We start from the raw sequence: 18,976 nt of genomic DNA, 5'->3' as shown, positions 1-18,976 counted from the left end.
TGCTTGGTTCTTCCATCTCCTTTTTTCTTGAACTGATTCATCCAAGATTTGAGATGTCGGGAGAAAATTACAATAATTTAAACCTGACGAGCGCTTGAGCATTAATGACTAAAGCACAGCTTGAGAGATTTTAATCCGAAAGACGGGGAAAGGACAATGAGTCAAATTCACCCCCATGTCAGACCATTAAAAAGCCAAGAGAGTTATCTCAGGGAGGTCATTGGCCTATTAAGGTTAAAAAAATGAAAGAGAAAATTTTGATCAGAATAATACAATTATATACGTTTTTAAGTGAGTCACTCCCCAAGTTCCTCCAATAAACACCCCTCTCACCACCACCAAGTCTCTTTGCTAGGTTGTGCTCTCCACAAAGCAATTGAAGGCCCCAATTCTGGAAGGAAAGATGTGGGGAGACCTCCGAGCCCCCACACAGCCCTACGGACGTTTATTACTTCTTTTAACACGGACGATTCCAGTAACTCCTGACGCACTACCAGCATCTGTCATTTTCATTCGGGGATGAGTGGAATGAGAGGACATTTTTGCTGTATACAGACTAACACGGCTACCCCTCTGGATCTATTACTTTGACTGTATGCTCTTTGGTTTTTTTGTTCTGGGTCTGTACAGCTCCTAGCACCAGGGAGTCCAGGTCCATGACTGGGGCCCGATCTGAATATAAATAAAGAACAATAAAGTGCACTAACTGCTGTCTTCTGCTTTGTTGGGGGTATTCTATTCCCCCAGTTAATAGAATGGGAGTAAGAGGAATGGAGAGGATAGGACATCCTTCTCTTATCCCCAAAGAGTGCGCATTAGGCAAAGGGAGCAAGTGTCTTCAGACCCTTGCAAAACTACTACTAGTTCAGGGAAGATAACGCACACAGTCCCTCCACTCCTACCCAAAAGGACTCCAAGGGAAGGGTGTGGAAGGACCCACCAGCTCCTCTGAGTAAGTAGAAATGCAAAAGGGCCTCAACTACAAGCCAAGACTCAGGTAATCTCCTGATGTTATTTTAACTGGGCCGTGCAATAATTAGGAAAGGTTTTCTTCCTTTTTGGGAACCAAAGGTTGGCTTTGCAGTGAGAGATCAACGGCGCCAGGCAGATTAATCCAGCGGGGTTCGCAACCTTCCAGACTCTCCCTCCTGCAGCTTGGAGACGCTAACGCCTCTTATCCCTCAGACCTGACAGTGCAGCAGTTTACCATTTAAGGGGTGGACACATGCCAGGCTGCCTATTAAAGATCCAACACAGGTAGGCGGGCATGTCCCACAGCCAGCAATCAGGGAACATCTTTAACCTGATCACTTTGCTCTGTCTGTTTCCTCCTGCCACCTCCTCCTTATCCCAACAACGCTGTAACCTGCCTCCTCCCCTCCCACCCTACAGACACACATGACCTAGGCTTCTTCCCAAGAGGCAGAGAACGTGTTAGGGACATGGGGAGAAGTGGGCTGCGTGGTATAACTGTTTACTTTCTCTGTTGGGAAACATGAGCTGAGGGCAGCTGATCAAATATATTAGAAGGCCTCCTTTGGCACCTTATAATGACAGGCAATTATCACCAACACCAACACAGGCAAGACAGAACCGATTTTTAAAACAAAAGTAAGTGAAACAAATGGGTGTTTGAGGGGGAAAATCTCCAAACTGCTTCAAGCACAATGCGAGCTAATTGCATTCATAGGGTTGCGTGACACAGAGCTGGACCCTGTGCTGGGTTGCTTTACATGTCCCTCATACCAAGACATACCTAACCACACAACAATCTGGCAACTTAAATTTGAGAGGAACACAACAAAGGAGAGCATGACGTTAATGTCAGGGGGCTCACGGAGCGTCAGTCTGCAGGATCCTTTACAGACAGAGTCCTGAGGCACAGAAAAATGTGACAGAGGTCATGATGAGAGCGATGAATTGTGCCTACATCTCCTGGGTCCCAACTCAGTGCCTTAACCACAAAACCACCATTCCTCCCTATTTACAGTACAGTCGAGAACTGAGTTTACTGCTACAGACTCTTGTATTAGAGGTTTGTTTGGGGTTTGTTTGTTTTTTAAGTTTTCATATATTCACAGTTGTGCCAAAATGGGAAGGGGGAAAAAGAATCTGATAGGGGAGGGGGAAGCATTCTTCAGAGTTCTACCAGAGCTGCCAATCCTTGCCATTTTCCAAGAATTGCTATTAATATTTTGCATTATTCTTAAAGGCCCAGCTCCTGGGAGCCATGTGATGACATGACAAACTCAGCTGTCATCTACAGTTTTTAGCCCTTGTAGCTGCAGAGTGTCTTGGAAACGTGACCCTACATGTTCCTTCACCAGCAGACCAAAAAAAAAAAAAAACCCACACAACACAACACCTTGTGATTTTTAAGTTAATCTCTTGGTTTTGGGGAAAACAGTCTGACACTGGCAACCCTACCAAAAAAAAAAAAATCTCAGGATTGAAACAAAGGGTCTCACCTGAACTGTCTGGAAATGGCTGCCGGTTAAAAATCAAAAACAAATTAGAAATTGACAGCACTTCCCACGTGTGTGGTCTAAGGTCACGTTAATACCTGGACACCGACTGTGAGAGAGTCCCAGGAAATACAGTTGTATGAAATCTTCAATAGAAACTGGTTTGGATCTGGCTTCTGCCAGAATGGAAACTGGGAGGGTTAAAAAAAAAAAAAAAAAATCCATCTAATCTCATTATCCAAAGCACAGAGGAACGTCAGCACTCATGATGCTTCATTACCTGGCACTACTATCTAACACACAGGTATCTCATGCCTTTTTAAGAGCCTGTCTAATCTAGACAGCCAGCAGAGCCAAGAAAATCAATGTTTCCACCATCCTGCCCTTTTGGTTACTGCAGTTAACCCTTTGCACTTGTTGCTCTTGTTAAAGCTTCCTTCAGTTGGTGCATTTCCACCTTTCATGAATCTCCCAGTATTCAGTGCTTTAAAGCCCCAGCTCCCAGAGTCATGTTATTACATGAATACACTAGCTTTTTTGGGTTTTTTTAATAAACAAGTTCCTAGCCTTATGGTTGCAGAGAAAAGCTTGCAAATGTGATTCAAGGGCACCCTAAATGCTCAGAAAACAGAAGGCAAGGTGTTAAATCTTATCATTTTGGAGGGTTGATTCATGAACAGCTGGAGTTGGCAACACTGAGTGCAACATTCATAGAAAAACCCTGCAGCCATGCAAAATCCACCCAGGGGATCCCCAAATACTGTGGGGAGCCGTCTGAGGGAAGCCTCGGCCCTCGACCAAGCCAAAGGCGAATACACATACAGTCCCGCTGCTGCTTGACAGGGCCATCCAGGAGCTCTGGATGTAAGACATGGGAGGTAACTGTCCCACTCTGCTGGGCAACGGGGAGGCCTCAGCTGCAGTGCTGTGTTCAGTTCTGGGCAAAGATGTGGGAAAACTGGAGAGGGCCCAGAGGAGACCAACAAAAATGATAAAAGGTTTAGGAAACCTGGGAGGACTGGGAGGAAAGGGTAAGAAAAACTGGGCATGTTGAGTCTTGAAAAAAGGAAGCTGAGTGTGTGTGGGTGAAAATGGGGGGGTGACACCTGATATACAGTCTTCAGATATGTTAAGAGCAGCTGTTATAAAGACGACACTGATCGATTGTTCTCCATGTCCACTGAAGGTAGCACAAGTCGTAACGGGTTTAAGCTGCAGCCACAGGGCAATTAAGGTTAGAAACTAGCACAAAACTTATAAACTTTCCAGCCTTGGCAAGGGAGGCTGTGGAATCCCCATCACTGGAGGCTTTTAAGAACAGGCTGGACAAACACCTGTCAAGGATGGTCTGGGTTTACTTGACCCTGCCATAGCGCAGGGGGTGGACTTCGTGACTTCTCAAAGTCCCTTCCAGCCCCACATTTCTATGAGTCTATGAGCCACGCCCCTAAGACAGCACATGATTTAGGGCAACAGGCCTGCATTTCCTACCTAGGGCAGCCGCAGGAGGGGGGAAATGAGCAAATGAGGAAGGGGTGGTGACACTGCGTACACTATGCTGCCAGCTCAGAGATCAGTCTTTACTCTGCCGTATGAAAGGCAAGAGCTCAACAGCAATATTTAAACCCTGCTCCCCACCACCACACACACACATCTGGCAACATGCAGATCATTATAAACAGTCCATGGACTCCCAGTACAAACGGGGTGGGCGGGAGACTAGCCCAAGGCTCCGGACAGCAGAAAGACTGTCAGACCGCTACTTACCAGCAAGGGGAGGAGGAGGTCAGCAAAGTAGACAAAAGCTGCTCCCAGACTGAAGCCGGCAGCTACTGGGAAGAAAGCAAAGGCCCCGAAATTCCCAGATTCTTCGGCCAGTTCAATGGCAGGAGCCAGGAGGGACCAGTAAGAAGCAGCTAACATGACCTAAGGGACAGAGAACACAAAGAATTAAGACACGTTATGGGACTGCCCCCAATCAAGATCAGAGCCCTACTGCGTTAGGTGCTGTACGTACATGCAACAAAGAGACAGTCCAAAGTGGGGGGAACTGAGGCACATAGCAGTGACCAGCTCAAAATGTTCACCACAGCTCAATGGGAGAGCTGGGAACAAAGCCGGGTCTCCTGATTCCCAGTCGGGTGCCCTATCAATTGGCCCACATTGCCTCTGCTTCAACACCACAGGTTTCATCAGGCTCCCAGTGGTGCCAGCAAAGGGTCATGCTGCCTCTCAACCACAAATGCTTTTGTGTAATCCCAACTCCCTCCAACCACCACGCAGCTCCCGGGTAAGCCAGGCATCCAGCCTCAGCGACCCACACTCCCCACCCAGCCCCTTCATTGCCACAAAACCTTGGCTACTTAATAACGCTCCCGCAGCAGGAGGAAAAGAGCAGCCCCTTCACGGATTCACCAGGCAGACCTCTGCTCGCTCCTTCCCCCGTCCATCTGTCCATCCCCTGTCCCATCCCCTGGTGTTAGATTCACCAGGCTGGATTAATTAAAAATAATCAGCCAATTAAGAGCTTTCACCAGGTTCAGTATCTCCGACAAACAGCAATCCCTGCCTAGCCTGGCTCATAGCCATTGATGGACCTATTCTCCATGAATGTATCTTGTTCTTTTTTGAACCCGTTGTAGTCTTGGCCTTAACAACATCTTCTGGCAAGGAGTTCCTCAGAACTTTGTATTTTGAACGCTACCACCTCTTAAAAAACAAGTCAGTGACATGAGCCGCGGGAGCAGCATCATCACTTTACGGCAAAACACTGTTTCCCCAAGGAAAGGAACAGGCCAGATTCTGCTCATTCCTCTCCCCAACCTCTGATCCTCTTGCCACTTAAACCAACGGTGAAACTCTTGCTGGCTTCCACAGGTGCAGGGCCACGCTCCAGGGGTAAACATGACCCTGCGCCTCTAAACGAATGGACGCCAAGCTGGATTTCCAACAACAGCACTACTTGCTTAGAAGGAATATCTAGATTGTAGGCCCCTCAGGGTAGGGACTGTCTTTGTTGTGTGAACAACGCCCAGCCCAGTGGGATCCTGGTCCACAATGAGTGATAATATTCTGGCTCTCCCACAGCCATAGGTTCCTTTTACAGCATGGATTCCCTGCCCGGGGGCACCCGCCCCCAAGCCTCCCTTCCCGGCCTTTCCTTATGGTTACAAGCTGGGGTCATGGAATGGTCAAGGTAGAGAACTGGTGTGCTACAGCCACACACGAGGGCAAAGCACCTGGCCAGAGCTGCCTAAACCTCACCTGATCTTTGTGAACAGCTCGTCTGGGAAAACAATAATCAGCTCAGATCAGTCTTGCAGCCCTCCCTCGGGCAGCTTCCACTGTGATCTCAGAGCAGAGACACAGGCTTATCTTAGTTACACGGCTCTGCAGCTGCAGCTGAGCCACTGAATTCACTGGGCGTCTCTAGAGGACGCTCACCTAACTATGGAAGTCAGTGGGGTTTGCCCAGTGACTACAGGATTTGGCCCAGTCCATTAAGTGACAACACAAGGAGAAAGGGGGAGTGGGGGGGAAAAGAGAAAATCATCCCCGGTTGTTCGACAGCTATCAGTCTAAGCCGCTCATGGAAGATGCTCACAAGTTAAAACAAAGGTTAGAATTTACACCCAGGGAGCTGATTATATTAAGAACGGCATACAGAGGTAACTGTTGAACTCAGACCCTATCCCTATTCATGAGAACTTACCGGGAGCCAGTAAATGCAATCTTTTTCTAGTTAAGCACCACATACAGGCAGCAGGTTTGTTACCCTGCCCTCTAAATACAATGCTAATCTGCTTTCCCCAGAATTCAGACGTTTATCAGGTTTTTTTCCCCTGCTGCTGGAAGAACTAACTTAATTAACTATAGGCTGTTGCACTTTGCTTCTTTCATAGACTCAGAAGCGACCACCGTGATCGCGAAGTATGACCCCCCTGCACATCACAAGCCACAGAACCTCACCCGCCCACTCCTGTAGGCCCATAACCTCTGGCTGAGATACTGAACTCCTCAAATCTTGATTTAAAGGCTTCAAGTTACAGAGAATCCATCATGCACCGTAGCTCAAGCTAGCGAGCGACCCTGTGCTCTACACTGCACAGGAAGGGAAAAAACAAAACAAAAACAAACAGGTTCTCTGCCAATCTGACCTGGGGGGAATTTCCTTCCCGACCCCAAATATGGCGCTCGGTTAGACCCAGAGCATGAGTTTGAGACCCATCAGCCCAACCTCCGGGAAAGAACTGTCTATAGCAACTCAGAGCCCACCCTCCATCGGGTCCCATCTCTGGCCGGTGGAGATATTTGCTAATGGCAGTTGCAGACGGGCCATATGCCATTGTACACAGCCTCATCCTACCTTCCCCTCCATAAACCGAGAGGGGGGGAGAGAGAGGAGAGGAGAGACAGGACACACACCAGTTCTTACCAGCACCAGTGGTGGCATTTGTCCCATAGTGTCCCCCTGCAAAGCTCAGTTCCAGGGTCCCTACTAGTTTTGCAGCCCATCACATTGTGCAGGGTTTGAGTTTCACTTTGGCTTTCACTTTGTCACCAGGGACTAGCAAGAGGCACCATGTGAGTCCCCCTCCCCCACCACACACACACACACACACACACACACACACAGAGCCCTGTGGGTCCCTGCAATTGCATGAGTTGCAGGTGCTAACACAGCAACCGCAAGATCCCAACTCAGCCTGTGGCTTCACAGCACCCGAGAGGTGTGTTGTACCTCGAGATGTCTCCCACACACTGTAATTCTCACCATGGTGTAGCTAGCCAAGGCAAGCCAAGGTAAACCCCAGGCAACGGCAGAGGGCTGACCCTGACACTCTATCCCAAGTTAAAAGCCGTCCTCTGTGCCTCGTCTCCACCAGGATTTTCCATCACATTAGCTCTCTCAACCCGAAAAACCCACCCTTTCTCGCAGCAAAGACAGTCGGTTGCTAAGCAGCGGCACGTCAGGTTGTCACCACCCCACAGGGCTGGTGTGGGACCAGAACGCAGGTTTTTGCCGTTGTTTCAGCGGCAGTGGCAATTTTAACTACGTACCAGATTAAAGACAGAAGCCTTGCAAGGGAGATCTCCATCACCAGGAGAAAACAGAGGAGGGAGAAGAGAGAGAAAGACACTCAACAGGCCAAACTTTTTAGCAAGAAGAAACTTTACCTCACGAAGGGGCCGATACCAAGAATCGGCCTCGCTCCGGGGAAGGCACCTCGGCTTTGCATGTTACCAAGGCAGTTTTATCCAGCCCTGAAAGGGAATATTCAATGCCCAACAAGTCAGCTGCTGTTTGAAGTCCGTCACCTCCCCGGCCCCTCTTCTTGGTTTTCCCGCTTTGCCGAGGGCGGCAAACCGCAGTCCAGCTCGGCCCAGGAAGATGGACCGGCGGGCAGCATGCAAAGAAAACGTCAGTGGGAATAGACAGTACGTCTCAAGGTCAAGCCCTTCCAGCACAAAACGGCCGGAGCCTCGATATTTAACAAAACCCCACATCAGATGCCTACCCCCAGCCTACTCAGACCCTATCACCATGGTAACTAATGGCCTCAGCACACACAATCCTCCTCACAGGCAGGGCAGGGCATCAGCCCCAATTTACAGGTGGGGAACTGAGGCAGAGAGACCAACTGATTTGCCCAAGGTCAGACAGGACATTAGTGGCAGAGCAGGGAATTGAACTCTGGCTTCTCAAGCGCCAAGCTAGTGCCCTCACCACTGGGCCATCCGTCCTCCAGATGCAGCACACACTGCTTTTCTCCTTTCAGAGGGGCGTTGATAAAATAATGAAATCTCATTTGTTAAAGACACTCCGGGAGCCCCCCAACTGCTGGAACTAGGGGTGGCGCTGCCGCACTCCCTGGCTTGAAGTGGTTTCCGTCAGACACTGGGTTTACAGTTTGGTTCAATGGCTCTCAGCACCCCTTCTATACAAATTGTTCCAGCACCCTGCTGAGACAAAAGGTGAAACACAAAATCCCAGCTAGAATGGGAAAGGCTCTCTCAGGCATGACGTTCTCTTCAGAAGACCAGGAAATGCCGTTTGGAAAGCACAGGCCTACGTTTTCAAGAATGACTAGTGATTTTGGGTGCTCCATTCAAAACATCTTAAAAGGGGCCCCATTTTCAGGAAGTACCAAGCACCCATCTTCTGAAACCATCCTCTTTAGATGTCCCAAGTTAAGCACCCAAAATCTGAGGTATGAAAAAAATCACGAGCCATTTGAAGCAGTTTAGATCATGCGCTTTGTTTTCTTCAAAAGGGGACTGGACCCAGGCTATACTCATGCAAAGATTGGAAGTTCCACTGGGCTGAAGCTCAGGATTTTGCTATAAGGACCACGAAGTGTTCCTCTGAACCAAAAGCCAAGTAACATGAACCAAGAGGACCCGAAATTATTAAAGCATTGCAAAGCTGGCAACGTAAGGCCAAAAGGAGAAGACAATGTGATGGGCCATTATCGAGAATTTGAGTCATCTGCACCTAATTTGGATTCTCAATTTCAAATCTTCACTTCAAAACCAGAGATTGAGGGTGTATGAAGGCAAAGAAATAAAAATTAAATGAAATTAAAATTAAAAAAACCCTAGCTTCTGCCTCCCTTCCCTCCATCCACTGAACAAAATGGAGTGGAGGCCAAAGCTCAAAGCAATTTTCAGCACACTGCACTTCACGCATCAGGTTGATTTAGCACAGAAAGTCAAGGTCAGCATCTCATCTGCCTCTCTGGAGAGAGGCATTCTCTAGCTCTTCAATCCTTATGGACACAGAAATCTATTCTCCCAGTACCTGGCACATGCGTGGGCATGGAAGAGGTCTGCACACAGATGTTGGCTGGGTACTATAGTGAAATCCACCTATGACGCTCCATCACGTTATTTCCCCACAGATTTAACCTCTGGGGCTAGAGGGCTCCATCAGATGCCAGGTTTTAATCTGAGAGCGCAGAAAATCCCAGCAAAGCAGGAGCAACTGTACTGACTAAAAGAACAACCTGGTAAAGCGCTTTCTACTGGAGTTGATTGTGAGCAAGGGGGCTGGCCACCCTAGTTTGTTATTTTAGGGTTGCTCAATCACAACCGGCAGCTTAGTAAAAAGCTTTTGTGCTTGCTTTTTAATGTGCAAGCATTTTCTGTGGAAGAGGCTTTGTATATAACAAGAACCAAAACAGACTTCAGAGAAGAGATAGGGAGGAGATCACACTGGGGCCTCCCTGCCTTGACTGCAAGAGAAACAGACTGCACATATTCACAACAAGCAATCGAGCGGAGAAACAAGAGTTTAAGAGAAAACATTTAACTATCAAAATAATCCAAGACCCAGGTAGTATGTCAGTAACAGCAACCTGAAGAAACTGCTTTTAACTGGGGGGGGGGGGCGGGGGGTGTGTGTGTGTGGTGGTGGTGTTTAAGAAATAGACACATGTGGAGTCTTGTGGTTTTTGTTGGTTTTTTTAAGTCTATTTTCCCATCCTATTTTTTATGGGAAGGAAGCCACCCAGGAGAGCATGCAAATTAATCTCTTTCTGTATTGCTCCTCTGGTCACACCCCCGACAGTCACTTCACGAAGCAGGTCGAGGCTGGACAGAGGAAGCGATCAACCCACCTGGCTTCAGCTAGTCAGCACACTACAAAGTTTGTGGCATTCTCTATCTGCAATAAAGAATTCACAGCCTGGCTTATTAACAAGCAACGCTGCGGGACTCAGTTCGGCTTCCAACAGGGTTACTGCCAATACGTTTCTCTCAGTTCCACGCAAGCCACCTGGCGCTCAGATATTGCTCGTTTCAAAGCGCTTCGCACAGCATGCTGAGTTGCAGGAGATGGCGGTTTTCCAAAAGAGGAAGATAAATGATTCTAGCCCAGGCTTGATGCCGACACAAAGAGGTGAAGTCCGGGGGAAGTTTCTAACTGATCTGGAAAGGTTAGAATGTCACGTCATTAGGGATTCAAAGGAATGCCCAGGAGGACTCACGGGTGATTAATAACGGCTGCACGCATCTCACAAGGCGTCCATCTCCTGCTCACAGCAGCCTCAGCCCCACATGCACTAGGAGGCAGGAAATGGTCCCATCCCCGGCTCTGCCACAGACTCCCTGTGTGACCGTGGGCATGTGACTCGGTGTTTCGCTTTTCCCATCTGCAAAATGGCGAGGCGTAGTTTGTTAATAGATATAGCATGCTTTCAGATCCTCGGATGCAAGGTGCTACGCAGGGGCAGAGCATTACTGTAGGGCTGTATTCTCGCCCACCAGCACACATGCTGCTCCCTGGCGATAGGTTGTCATTACCACAGAACAGCAGTTTTCAGCCTGTGATCCGCCGAGGCCTGACAGAAGCTCTGGTTCTCTGGGACTTAGTTACCCACCACGTCTGATGAATTTGGTAAACGTGACTGAAGTAAGAACTGCATGCTGCACCAGGCCTTTCAGTCAGGCTCATGGTATCACCAGACAGGACATAAGCAAACGCCCACCAGCAACGAGGCTGAGCGCCCCATTCTCATGCCACGGTTCTGAGACTTCTGCAGTTGGCCCCATTTTAATACTGGAGGGAAATCCTGTGGACAGCTCCCTTTCTGCAGTCCCACATCATCTTCCTTGCCAGTTGCTGCAGTTGCCACACGGAGCAGCCATATTAGGAAAGCACTTCATGGATTTCTAGCTGTGCTCTCAGTGTGATTTACCAGCAGGAAATGAGGGGTCACCACCGTCCGGCTGGCTGCAGACCACCAGCAAGCAGCGAAAAGCCACAGTTTGGAAACCTCTGTCCCACTGCACAGCACGGCTCAGCACAGGCAAGTAGCAAATTAAACCCAACCCTGCCCTCTGTTGCACTTTGGCAATTCAGGCCCACTAATGCCATCCAGAAGCCTGGACAATTTGGAGCTGGTGTTCCTTTTTTTTTTGAGCAGCACACTCCGCCGATAGGGCCCGGCCAGCAATCAGAGCTTCCACAGTGACACGCTTTCCCCAGCCAGCGTGGAAGACACTGCAATGACGACGAGCATTTCCCCACCTCTCTCCAGCTGGAAAATAAACCCTTCGAGGCTGGGGGAGGAAAAAAATATCCCTGCCTCAGTTGCGTAGCTACGTACACGCTGTTGTAGGGTTGCTTGTGGGGGGTTTGGTTGTGCATGCTGGTTTGTTTATGTAGGGTTGCAAGCACTCACAAGCTGCCCTGCACCACCACACACACAGCTGGGCTAGTGAGGCAGAAACTGTTATTGTAGGGTTGCCCGTGATCACCAGGGGGCTGACCCAGCCATCAGCCAATAAGACAGCTGCACTGCGGGAAATGCTTTCTCCTTTGCTGCGATGCTGCCCCAGGAGCAGGACCGAGGTGCCTGAGGTTTGGAGGGCTAGGCTGGAACATTTCAGAAGAAGCAGGAAGAGTGGGAGCAACCTAGCTCATTTCACCCCAACCAGCAGGTACACAGCGTTGTGGGCAATGCCAACAGAGGAAAGGGACTCTGTAGGCTGCCGGACTGTCTTTCCCCACCGCCAGGAAGGGTTCACCACCACACCCTGCGTCAGTTCAGACCCTTTCCTTGCAGCACCGTTGATTCATTGCACCAACGATCTTTAGCTAAGCCCAGAATAAAACAGTTCAACACAAACCCAACAGCTACCTTGCTCCTGGCTCAGGGGTTTCTTCCCAGAGTCGTCACACCCCTGGCAGCTCTTCCTCAGGCCTCCCATGAGACCCTCTGCCCAGACACCCCTCTGCTCCAGGGCCTGCCACAGAAACCAACCTGTTCCCTGTAACTCCTCCCTTCAGCGTAGCTCTTTCAGACTTTACAGAAATCAGTAGCTGATCAAGCAGGCATCTGACCCCTTCCCAGCTGGGTGTGAGCATTCTCTCCACCAGGCCCAAACACCTGTCCTGAAACGGGGTCTGTCTCGGAACAGGACTGGCCTTACAGGGCAGACCGCCCTGTGACAGACTCTCTCATTGGTTTGGAAACAAGAGCGCCTGTAAGTCGTGAGGTTCGTTTGGAGAGGGAATAGGCGTGGAAGCGGGTCCCGGCTCCTCCCAGCCAACCCAAATGTACGTGTTAAAAGATGAATTAAGAGGCTATTATTAAAAAGCTTCTGGTGAGACACCTAAGTTCCCAGTTCATTAACAGATCACGGTGACGCTTCAGGGAAATACACTCAGAGACAAACTCACGAAAAGTCATTTCCTACTTCTCCGCTAAGACAATTACTCAAGTGTTTTTTGTTTGTCTCCTGAACAATGGAAGATCTCAAAAAAATGAAAGATACAAAGTTGTGTGTGTGCCTGTGTCAACACAGGCTCCCATGGCACATGCGGCACAGAGCTGCACTTTAGCTGTTAGCAATGTTATTAACTGCAGCAGGAAAAACAAAGAAGCCAGAAATCCACTGCTGACAGGTGACTAAGGCTTCCAGTTCATCTCGAGTGCAGATGGGCATTTTTTTCTGTGCTCCAGGAGTTGCTGACACATACAGGATACGCACTGGATCAAACAGGATCTGCCTGTTTCGCCAAGTCATTTAGCTATAATCCACCCACACATGCCTGATTATAGCAATGATACAGAGGCATGGTTTAGAGGGACAAGCAGGAGTTTCTGAATTAGGGCCAAAACTCCAGCCGCCTTCTGTCCCATTATGCCACTGGCTAGGAACATGGACCCCAAAACGTTCTGAGAGAGAACTAGACAAGACAGTTCTGGGTTGACCTCAGAGCAAGACTTGAAAAAGAAACACTTTCATGCCCACAATGCACTGCAACAGAACATCCTGACATCCTTCCCTGTGCCAGACATCAGGGTCAGAAGCCAAAGCGTTCCTCCATGGCTTTTCACCCTTACCACGTGCTTCCTAGAGTCACGTAGCATGCAAGCTGGGCAGCACCTCAGCCTGGCTCAGGCATGGCATGTGATATACCTTGACTTTAGCAAAGCTTTTGATACGGTTTCTCACAGTATTCTTATCAGCGATGAAAGGACTATAAAATGGATAGTGAACTGGCTAGAGCATAGGGCTCAACGAGTAGTGATCAATGGCTCCATGTCTAGCTGGCAACCGGTCACAAGCGGAGTTCCCCAGGGGTCGGTCCTGGGGCCGGTTTTGTTCAACATCTTTATTAATGATCTGGAGGATGGGGTAGATTGCACCCTCAGCAAGTTTGCGGACGACACTAAGCTGGGGGGAGTGGTAGATACCCTGCAAGGTAGGGATAGGATACAGAGTGACCTAAACAAACTGGAGGATTGGGCCAAAAGAAATCTAATGAGGTTCAACAAAGATAAGTGCAGAGTCCTCCACTTAGGAAGGAAGAATCCCATGCACAGCTATAGACTGGGGACCGACGAACTGGGCAGCAGCTCTGCAGAAAGGGACCTGGGGGTAACGGTGGATAAAAAGCTGGATATGAGTCAGCAGTGTGCCCTGGTTGTCAAGAAGGCCAATGGCATATTGGGCTGCATTAGGAGGGGCATTGCTAGCAGGTCACGGGAAGTGATTATTCCCCTCTATTCGGCATTGGTGAGGCCGCATTTAGAATATTGTGTCCAGTTTTGGGCCCCCCACTACAAAAAGGATGTGGACAAGTTGGAGAGAGTCCAGCGGAGGGCAACAAAAATGATTAGGGGCTGGAGCACAGGACTTATGAGGAGAGGCTGAGGGAACTGGGCTTGTTTAGTCTGCAAAAGAGAAGAGTGAGGGGGGATTTGATAGCGGCCTTTAACTACCTGAAAGGGGGTTCTAGGGAGGATGGGGCTAGGCTGTTCTCGGTGGTGGCAGATGACAGAACAAGGAGCAACGGTCTCAAGTTGCAGGGAGGGAGGTCTAGGTTGGACATTAGGAAAAAGTTTTTTACTAGGAGGGTGGTGAAGCACTGGAATGGGTTACCTAGGGAGGTGGTGGAATCTCCATCCTTAGAGGTTTTTAAGCTGCGGCTTGACAAAGCCCTGGTTGGGATGATATAGCAGAGGTTAGTCCTGCTTTGAGCAGGGGGTTGGACTAGATGACCTCCTGAGGTCCCTTCCAACTCTAATATTCTATGATTCTATGATTCTATGATTCTAGCGCTCCGAAGGAAGTGGGAAATGGACAGCAGTTCCCTCTAAGCACCCAGAGCCAGAGACCTCTTTACGCTAGTTGCTCAGATGCTCACGTACATTCAAGCTCCTAGAAGACACGCCAGTGATTTACCAATGCAGAATATAAGACTCCAGGCTCACCCAAATCCCCTGGAAGTTTCCACCAGCCTGCCCTGATGCAGTTTAAGCCACGATTCTAGCACAGCCCCTGAATTACCTCATGCCTTAGAGAAACTCGCAGTCTCATGGTAAGCATTCCATTTACATGAGGCTGCTGATTTAGGCTTGGCTCAACCCCCGCCCCCATGGGCCCCCTTTAAGCACCAGAGTTCACTGGGGTACTCAGACACAAAGATAGCCACGTGCGAAAGTCTCTGCAGGGTCCCGCTTCCTTCACTTTTTCCTATCCACATAAGGAAGCTTTAAGGGGTACAAATCGGAAAATCCAAACAAGCAGCACTGAATTTGAAGGGCAAACCCACCGCAGGTGAAAAATCCTGCCTCGGGCCAGACGGACGCCTGCGTCTGCCCACGCTGCACCAGCTCCACCCTCCCCTAGGGGGCACCAACGTGTGACAGGACTTGAGCCACGCTGTACCACGTTCCTCCGCTGCCTCGCGGAGCCATAACTCGATCTTGGACACGCACGAGAAACGTCGACGTGATGAAGCACGTGCAGCAGGTGACCAGCAGAATTAGAGGACGTCACAGCAGGTACTGTACTTACCCCCGCAGCAAAGCCCAGGCTTCCGTCTAGGATCCGCCTCTGAAAATTAGAACAGAGCACTTCGTTTACCAACGGCTACGAGAAACAAGGTGCAACGCTGAGGGGAGTCAGCAGCTCTGGTCCTGATTCTAAGATACTTACATACGCCCGCCCCCACCCATTACTGGAGTATCTGAGCGCCTCCCAATTTTCAAGGTGCACAGCATCCCTGGGAAGTAGTGCAACTATCCCCATTTTACAGATGGGAAACTGAGGCAGAGAGACACTAAGTGACTTTCCCACAGTCAGAGTCTCTGGTGGACCAGGGAACTTGTGTCCTCTGAGCATCAGGCTTGCATCCTAACCACTAGGCAATCCTTCCCCTCAAGCATGTGCCTAACTCTGCAGGGTTAACTTTAAGCACAGGCTTAAGTCCCATTTTGACTACAATGAGTCTTAAGCACACGCCTAAGCAGTGCTCTGCCATATGAGGTTGGACCTAAAAACGTGCTTAAAGTTAATGATGTACTTTGCCTCTGCGAGGGGAGCTTCTTGTTTGCAGTTCTTCATGTTTCTCTAAAGTTTGGTTTGTAGCCAACAAATACTGAAACCAAAGTATCAGCCAACTGACTCCACAGCCTGTCAGTTATTCAGGGCATCCCGCTGCCTAGCTGGCCCATGGTGTGACTCACCCTTCCTCAAGGGGAAGAAAGTTAATATACTGCTGCTAAAGGACTCTCCCTTCAAAACAAGTCTCCTGAATAAGTCATCCAAGAAGAGCTTAAATAAGAGATAGGCTGGGAAAACGGGATGACATCTGAAGGCAACACTGACGCAGGCCTGCAGCTTTTCCAAAGGTGGCTTAGGAGGCAAAGGGACCCAAGCAGAGTCTCAGCTAATTCAACCCCAGATCACGGAACTGACCAACGCTCCAAATAAAGTTGCCCTCCATCACAGACACCGGAGGAAAGGCAGCAGAGAAGAATCCACTCCAGCTGCAATCTCAGCTGCCAACTCACCCCTTGCTCCCAAAACTTGAGAAAGCAGACTACTGCCCTTGCAGAACGCTGTGATGGTGAACAGAGTATAGGCTCCCTCACTGAAAACACCTCGGATCTGAGAGTCAAGCAGGGTTCTTTCCTTCTCATGTATCACTACCAGCAATGCAGACCACAAACAACCCTCAGTTACACCCAGCAAAAAAATTTCACCAAGCAGCTGGAACTTGGTCAGCCATATTATTGTTGATGCATGAAACAGAACAGAATCCTGCTCCCCCTCTAACAGCTGCACTGACTCCAGGAGTAAAAACCTCTTTTTGTCATTAAAACCAGCCAACGTGCCTGTGCATACAGAGGAGGGGAAACCGTTGAGGAAGAAACGGTCATTTCCACCTTCCCTTTCCTGAGAAGAACCACAGTCAATCGTTTTACAGTTGCAATCCAATACCATTCTTCCCGCATCCTGCCCGCATCACAGAGGAAAATAAATGCAAACGATATTTCCTTATGTGATATAAATGCCTAGGTAGGCATCTGAGAGCTGGATTTACAAGAGAGCAGATGTCTGTGTATTTGCTGTTTTTAAACAAACACCCGCCCCTCAAACATCATAAGATGCATACTAAGACTGCCCTCTCCTCATCCAGAAGTCAGAGCCATACAGGCAGAACCATGGCCTAAGTATTTTGTATTGATCACACAGAAATCTTATATGGAAGGAGAAGGAATGCGTTTTCAGAACTGAATGGCAAAACCCACCTGGCCACTGGAAAATATGAAGACTAGCGCGGAGCCTGCAGCTGTCAGCCCCCAGGTAAATAAAGTCCCTAGCAGCGCCTGGACCACCGCACTGCAGTTTGGGATCATGCTGGACACACTCGGGTTCTACTGACCTAGAAGAGATTTGATGCATTAGGAGGGATGGCGCCAACACAAAACTCAGGCATCACAGAGGACAAGACATCCCTTACCTGTTATTAACAGCAGTACCTTAGGAGCTGGTTTTCAGAGGGGCTAAGTCTGCACACACTCCTCAGCGTGAGCAAAAAGGATGTGTTAGCAGCGCTTTTCCGTTTACATTCGGACGTAGCAGAGAAGTGTCTGCTTAGGAAACTCCAAAGTGTGCACACCATTTCCCACCTACTTTTGCCGAACACAGTTTTACCCTACTTTAGCATTTTGACTATTAGTGCATTCGCAGCACTGCTTTCATTGCACTAATAGTTTACAGCCACTTATGTTGTGCAGGAGAAATAAGCCAGCATTAGACAGGGTACTTGGATACTTTTGACATACTATTATTCAGAAGCTACCAATAACGTAAGGAAAGGAACCCAGATGTTTTATTATTTTATCTGAGGAATGCCTAGATACTTTATAGTCATTATCACACACCCCTAAGGAGACATTTCTCTCTGCCAAACAGGATTTTGGGAGAGGAGGGGAAGTACAAGTATTAGTGCAGAGATGTGCACTCTCTTTAGAGTTCTGTGCAGAGTCTTTCTACCAGCTGAACTTAACGCAAAGTTAAAAGTTAACAAAAATGCCAACCGACACCGCTTCTGCTTTCATTCCCTACTGCACCACAAAAGCTTAGAGCAGAACCACCACCCCCAGCTCTCTAACCCACTCCAAAGATCCCAATTCGCTTTCTCCTGGTACAAACCGACCCACGCGCTTGTGCATGGCTCCTAGTGTCCAAGAGTCTTTTAAACGTTCCTTTTCTTCTGAAAAGCTCTGCTGCAAACAACAAAACAGAGCAGGGCCCCGTTAAACCCAAGTCCTATCATTCCACCCACGGACACCCAAGACAATCTCGCTCTGAAGCACAGGGTCACTGACTGCGCCCCACCAGGCCGGTTTAGAACAGTCCGGGATGCGCTCCTCCACTCCCCACAGCGTGTCACTCTCCCTGGCTGGGACCATGAGCCGGGCAGGCACAACTGAGAAGCCGGCTCCTATTGCACTGCCAGCTCTCCTGCAAAGCACACCAGCTGCACTGGCCAAGAACCCAGGCCCAGCCTGCACGCGGGGATGGCCTCACCCGACCAGCGGCTGAATGAATGGCTGAGCTACCTTGGAAACCTGTGCAAAAAAAAAAAAAAAAGTAAAGAAATGCTCCTGGGCATTCCCCCACATGGGCGTGAGTCCTTTTTTTGCACACTCGCCCAGGGCCCCTTTACACACCCAGCACCGGCCCTGGGCTTGCACGTTGCAACCCTGCGCCCACCCGGGGGGGGTGTCTCCCTTGCAAAGAGCCCCCGGGGGGGTTGAGGATGTCTGGTGCCTACAGAGAGGGACTGTTTTTAGCTCTGACCTGCAGCGAGCACGTCTCTGAGTCTCTCCCCCCCGCAGAGCCGAGAAGCACCAACTCACTGCATGCACGGCAGGGACCCCGACCCCCCCAGCCCCGGCCACCAGCAGCAAGAGCAGCACCAGCAGCCTGCTGTCACTTCCGGCTTTCCCCTGCCTGCCCTGCACACGTGTCCCCCAGCTGCCACCCTTGCGGGGCCCGCCCACTTCTTCTGCCGCGGCAAATCCGTCGGCAGCAAGGAGCGGGGCGCGGGGCGGAGTCAGTTTTAGGGTTCGCCTCCCGGCGCAGGGGAGGGGAAAGCGGCGCGGGCGGGCGGGGTCGCCGCTGCCGCTGCCGCTCCTCTCCAGCCGAACGCGATCCGGGCTGGGCGAAGCGGGCCCGCTTCCCTCGGCGGTGCAACCTCT

The 18,976-nt window shown here is 49.8% G+C and overlaps 1 protein-coding gene across 2 annotated transcripts in view; it reads right to left on the bottom strand.

The window, feature by feature from the left end:
• Positions 1-18,698, bottom strand: part of SLC39A11 (solute carrier family 39 member 11) — a 221,063-nt gene extending 202,365 nt beyond the window's left edge. For both annotated transcript variants that reach the window (XM_067547295.1, XM_067547296.1), the window contains exons 1-4: positions 18,576-18,698; positions 17,018-17,151; positions 15,279-15,317; positions 4,233-4,391 (exon numbers count right to left, since the gene is read on the bottom strand). In XM_067547295.1, coding sequence (XP_067403396.1) covers positions 4,233-4,391; positions 15,279-15,317; positions 17,018-17,125 — 306 coding nt within the window. In that variant the 5' untranslated portion in view covers positions 17,126-17,151; positions 18,576-18,698. The remainder of the gene's footprint in view (positions 1-4,232; positions 4,392-15,278; positions 15,318-17,017; positions 17,152-18,575) is intronic.
• Between the last annotated feature and the right edge of the window lie 278 nt (positions 18,699-18,976).

The sequence above is a fragment of the Emydura macquarii genome, unplaced genomic scaffold (assembly GCF_026122565.2).
Source record: "Emydura macquarii macquarii isolate MOO-44397 ecotype Brisbane River unplaced genomic scaffold, CSIRO-AGI_Emac_v2 contig_1230, whole genome shotgun sequence".
In the NCBI taxonomy this organism is placed as follows: Eukaryota; Metazoa; Chordata; order Testudines; family Chelidae; genus Emydura; species Emydura macquarii.
The sequence above is the reverse complement of the archived record's forward strand: the minus strand, read 5'-3'. Positions and strand labels throughout refer to the sequence as shown.